Consider the following 5,351-nt stretch of genomic DNA (forward strand, 5'->3'; position numbering starts at 1 on the left):
TATTATTCTTCCTTATTCTTTCGTATTTGTTGAAATTGTTTACCTGATGTTATTGAATTATTATTTGTATTAATAGTAGCTGTTACATTTGAAAGACTTGAATTAAGTGTGGAGGATGATGATGACATATTAAGACCTGTAGATGATGTTACTGCCATCTTACCACTGGTGGGTGGTGTTGGTAGTGGTGGTTTTAAGAGATTTAGAATGATGATGATGATGGCTAAATGTACTACCACTCATTATACTTGTATTATTAAGATTTGGAATACTTATATTAATAGTATTGGTATTATTTGTATTTGAATTGGTCATTATAGTTGAATTTAATCTTGTAAATGACATATCTTCCTCACCATTATCATCATTTATATTATTGTGATTGAATGTACTAGTAGTGATCATATTACTTGCCAATTTAGATTCATTATTATTTACATATATAGATTCTCTTATAGGTTTAATTGGTGAAGTATTATCCTTATTTAAAAATGCTATTGAATTATTAAGATTTAAATTACTACTATTACTATTATTTGAAAATAGTGATTTTGTAACTAGAAGTGAAGTTTTTGAATCATTCTTTTGTGTTGGTTGTTTTTCATTCAATCTCTTAAATCTATCTGCCAATGTTAAAGGATTTGATAAAATACTATTGGTAATATCACTTTTAATTATACTTGGTCTGGAATTGAGAGTATTACTCAAACCAATAGTAGTGGTATTAGTATTTGTTTTTGATAGTGATGATGATGAGATATTGTTATTAATTGTATTCATTGGATTATTAATGGCTGATGAAAATGAATTATCATTAGATTGTTGAACTGATTTTCCATGATTCATTTTCATTCTCTTTCTTGAAGCAATTAAATCATCATTCTCTTCCTCTTCATCATCACTCGAATCAAATATTGACTTGTTATTATTATTATTACTGGTAATTGTAGCACTACTATTATTTAAACTATTTGATGAATTACTAAATAAATTACTAGCTATGGCACTTCTTTCTTGTTCTGAAAGTGGTTTCCATGATGTAATAGGCTTAATACCATTAGATTTTTGATAGAGTGAAGATCTTGAGAGGTAATCAAATTGTTGAGGTTGAGGTTGGATTATGAGATGAAGTAAGGTCATGAATTTGATGATCATCTTGATCCATTGAAGAAGATGGTACATCCAAATTCTTTCTAACAGAGGAAGGTGAAAGTTCTCTCTTAAATCCACCCAATGATATTTTGTAATTATTTAATAGTGATAAGGTTGATGATGAAATATTGTGATGAGAATTTTCCTTCATTGTTGCTGGTAATGTTGATGACCAAGATGATGAATTTCTTATTGTGGTAGTGGTGGTGGTAGGTACAGAGGAAGAAGGAATGGAAGACATTGCAATAGGTTCCTTGATTCCATTTCCTCTAATGAATGATGTTGTAGAAGTTGATGGTCGACTCGAATAAAGGCTTGTTATTGATGATGATGAATTAGTGATGGTGCTCGGTATATTAGTTTTTTGTACATTGATTGAAGAGAGAGTTGAGGAATTTAATATTGTGTTATTGTTATTATTAATAGTATTGGTATTAGTAGTATTCTTCTTTGCAAACAAGTGTTGATACTTTTCGCTTAACGACATGCCCTCATGTTGAGACATTTTTTTAAAAAATTTAACAATTCAAACAGAAAATTTTAGCGGGAAAGTTTGATAAAAAAAATGTTCAAAAGCCTTCTTCAACGTTCCTTCAATCTTCCCCATCACCACCGACATGAAGCCTTCGCAACAGCAACTAGCAAGCTATCCACTTCATTTATTGAAAAACAAAATCCATATTATTTATTAATTAAATCACAAACAAGCAACCAACAACAATATATTTTCGGAAATGAATTTTCTCAATCTATTAATCCATCCTCCTCATCATCATACACCTCTAAACAACATCAACATGTAGGACATCAAAATTGTTCATCCATTAATAAATCAACAACACCAATAGATGAAAAAGAAGAAGAAGCACCAATTATTAAAATTCAAAAATTACAAAAGGCTAATACAAGTAAAACCAATGTAGAACAATCAACAATTAATGTTGCATCACAAATAATGTTCGATTCTGTTGATATTACAAAAACATCAAAAGAAGAATTTCAAACCATCATGACAACATTGAGAAATCATTTAAAAACTATTAATCCTGAACAATATTCAATTGCATTACTTCAAAAAGATGAAATACAAGTTAATATATTAACAATATTATTTTGTTTAAATGCAGAATTAGCAACTATAAAGGATTTTACAAAAACACCATCAACAGGTTTATTACGTTTATCATGGTGGAAAGATCAAGTTAAGAATGCACTTGTTGGTTTACCTCCAAGAGTACCTGTTTTAATGGCTCTCTCTTTTATGCAAGTTAATTATTTTAATAAGGGTTTTACTTGTTTGAATGATAATTATCAACAAGAACAAGAACAATCTAATATTAATACTTCTACTACTTCTAATACTACTGGTTCAACTTCAACTACTTCAACTCAAAATAATAATTCATTGAAATTTTCACATTTAAGAAATATATTTAAATGGAGAGAAGTTGATTTGAAATGGAAACAACCAGCAACATTGGCAGATATTGAAAGTTATTCAGAAGGAGTATATTCAACATTAATAATGTCACATTTACAATGTAGTAAATATAGAGATGTACATACAGATCATGTTGCATCACATTTAGGTAGATCATATGGTATTTGTACATTATTGAGATCTGTTCCTCATTTATCTGAACATCAATCAACTTATTTACCTGCTCAATTATGTGCTAAATATGGAATAACAGAAGATGATATTTACAAACATCAAAATTCACATGAATTGGAAGAAGTTGTTTTTAAAGTTGCTGACTTGGCAAAATCTCATTTAGATTTAGCAAGAGAATTAGCAGATTTGAAAGATGAAAAAACAAACAAATTACTTGTCAATCCAAAGGCCTATCCTTTATTTATGACATCAATAGTTTGTGAAGTTTTCTTGGAAAAACTTGAAAAGGTTAATTTTAATATTTTTCATCCTTCTATTGGAGCTCAACAATTGAGATTTCAATTCTATTTAGACTTGGAAAAACAAGTTGGTTCGGAAAGTATTAAATTATTTTCAACTTGAATTACTATTTCCTTTTTTTTCTTATTTCTATTTTTCATTAATGTTCTTATTAATTGGTTGTTGTTGTTGTTTTGTCAGCATCATCATTATTACTAGCATCAGCATCATCATGATCATCTTCAACTAGATATGAATAACGTTTTGGTAATCTATCTTGTTGTTTTAAATAAGTTAAATATGAATCTCTCCAAATCCAAGGCATTTGATCCATATTAACATAAACATTTCTAGCTCTAACTTCTAAACGTTTCTTTGCTTCATCATCCATTAAAAATTTAGCTTTAAAACACCAACGGAATGTTTCCCATTCTTCTAAACATGGTCTAATTTGTCCTAATTCATAAAAATTTGATAAATTGCTTCTTCTACATTCTTGATAAATATCGAAATGATCCAAACAATTCATCATATTCTTTTCCCGATAAAATTTTGATGAAGGAATTGCTTTGTATCTGGTATCAAACGGATTATTCATTTTTTTAACTTTGATTTTTTAATGAGTTTGTGTGAAATTACAAATTGAGCTGAACACAAGATACCAATGATGAATAAAATTGGGTTACAATATAAACAATGTTTAATCTCGAATTAAATGTTAATTTGCTTTTGCAAACGATTTCTTTGAATCCAATTTTGGAATGCAGAATAAGCAATATCCAACTTGTTAACATCTCTAACAAATACTCTAACATATTTTTCAATGAATTGAGATGGAATTAAATAGGAAACTTGTTCTCTTGCAATTTTGAATGATTCATCACTGCCATTCTTATAGAAAAGACATTGATCAACAGGATTCTTATCTTTCAATGCATAGTTAATAGCCATGTTATGAATAATAATATCACTTGGTAAAAGTTCACCATCACCATTATGACATGAAGTAATATCAATCTCTTCTAATGATTCAAATTCCTTATGTCTATCAATAGGTAAAATAATTTCATCAACAAATTTGTAAAGTTGTCTTCTCTTAATTCTCTTTAAAAGTTGTCTTGATTTTTCCAATTCTGGAGCATCTGATGATTCAATACGATATAAAATAGAATCACTGAGATGAACATATTGTTCTGGATGATTAATCATTTCTGAAATCTTTAAATATGGGTCTGCTTCAACCAGAGCATCAGTAATCATATATTCTACAGATTTACCAACACGATGAGTATAAACTTGTTTGTGTAAATTATATCTGGTATGGAACATTTCATACAAATTGTAAACTTCCTTAGATGAGAAACAAATTTCACCACCAATAACTCTACTGAATTCCATTAATCTACTACTATCGTAAGATGAAATTAAACCCAAGTTTTGACAGTCACGTGTTAAATAATCAAACTTATCTACATCTACAGAGTTGAATTTGTTGGCAACAATTTGATACAAATATTGTCTTTCTTCTGATCTTTCTGAATTAGAAATTCTACCATCAATCATATCAAATACCATTTGTTTTTCTCTTTTTTGGAAATCTAAAAGTGAAATACCATCATAATCATAAAAATGATTTGGTTCAAAACACCCTTCTGAATATGTTGCTGTTTGTGGAGTATTTACAAAGTCATTCGGTTTTTCATGTAATAATTGAACCAAGTCATCATTCTTTGTCCTACCATGAATATCATTGGTGGTTTCTTCTAACATGTATTCAAACATTGTTTTACTTCCTTGCTCATGAGTCCAACCATTCTTTCTTTCTTCTGGAGTTCTATAATTTAATGCTCTTGGAATAAATTCATTATCAAATACGTGACTAAATGGACCATGTCCTAAATCATGACACAAGGCAGCAACTTGTAAAATGTACATGTCTGCAAAGTTTGGTTTGTTATGTTCTTTCATTGAGCCAATATGATAGAATTTATCAATCCATCTCTTTGATAAATGTGCAACACCTAAACAATGTTCAAATCTATTATGTGATGCACCTGGAAAGACGTGATAACAACTTCCTAATTGTTTCAAATCTCTCAGCCTTTGGAATGATTCAGTATCAATAACTTGTTTACAAATACCAGAAATGAATGCAATTTGTCCATGAATTTCATCCTTGAAAATACGTTCTCTAGTACAACGATCCATTGAGGTACTACTCTTTGGTCTATCAAAATATTCTGAATGGGTTGGAGAAATAAAAGTAGAATTATAGGGTGGTGTTAATTGATGATGATGATGTGGT

General features: G+C 29.1%; 4 protein-coding genes across 4 annotated transcripts; 1 reads left to right on the plus strand and 3 right to left on the minus strand.

Annotated features, from left to right (window-relative positions):
* Positions 1 to 159: 159 nt before the first annotated feature.
* On the minus strand, positions 160 to 846 carry NAEGRDRAFT_75086 (uncharacterized protein; the record flags this gene model as incomplete). The annotated part of the gene is made up of 1 exon (XM_002669865.1): positions 160 to 846. The coding sequence occupies one exon, from the start codon at positions 844 to 846 to the stop codon at positions 160 to 162; it is 687 nt and encodes a 228-aa protein (XP_002669911.1).
* Positions 847 to 1,093: 247 nt separating this feature from the next.
* NAEGRDRAFT_75087 (uncharacterized protein) lies at positions 1,094 to 1,657 on the minus strand (the record flags this gene model as incomplete). The annotated part of the gene is made up of 1 exon (XM_002669866.1): positions 1,094 to 1,657. One exon carries the CDS (start codon positions 1,655 to 1,657, stop codon positions 1,094 to 1,096), a length of 564 nt encoding a protein of 187 aa, XP_002669912.1.
* Positions 1,658 to 2,107: 450 nt separating this feature from the next.
* Positions 2,108 to 3,169, plus strand: NAEGRDRAFT_75088 (uncharacterized protein; the record flags this gene model as incomplete). Its single annotated transcript, XM_002669817.1, has 1 exon — positions 2,108 to 3,169. The coding sequence occupies one exon, from the start codon at positions 2,108 to 2,110 to the stop codon at positions 3,167 to 3,169; it is 1,062 nt and encodes a 353-aa protein (XP_002669863.1).
* A 588-nt stretch (positions 3,170 to 3,757) lies between these two features.
* NAEGRDRAFT_53887 (uncharacterized protein) lies at positions 3,758 to 5,254 on the minus strand (the record flags this gene model as incomplete). Its single annotated transcript, XM_002669867.1, has 1 exon — positions 3,758 to 5,254. The coding sequence occupies one exon, from the start codon at positions 5,252 to 5,254 to the stop codon at positions 3,758 to 3,760; it is 1,497 nt and encodes a 498-aa protein (XP_002669913.1).
* Between the last annotated feature and the right edge of the window lie 97 nt (positions 5,255 to 5,351).

Source organism: Naegleria gruberi (assembly GCF_000004985.1).
Source record: "Naegleria gruberi genomic scaffold NAEGRscaffold_77, whole genome shotgun sequence".
Classification (NCBI taxonomy): Eukaryota; Heterolobosea; class Eutetramitea; order Acrasida; family Naegleriidae; genus Naegleria; species Naegleria gruberi.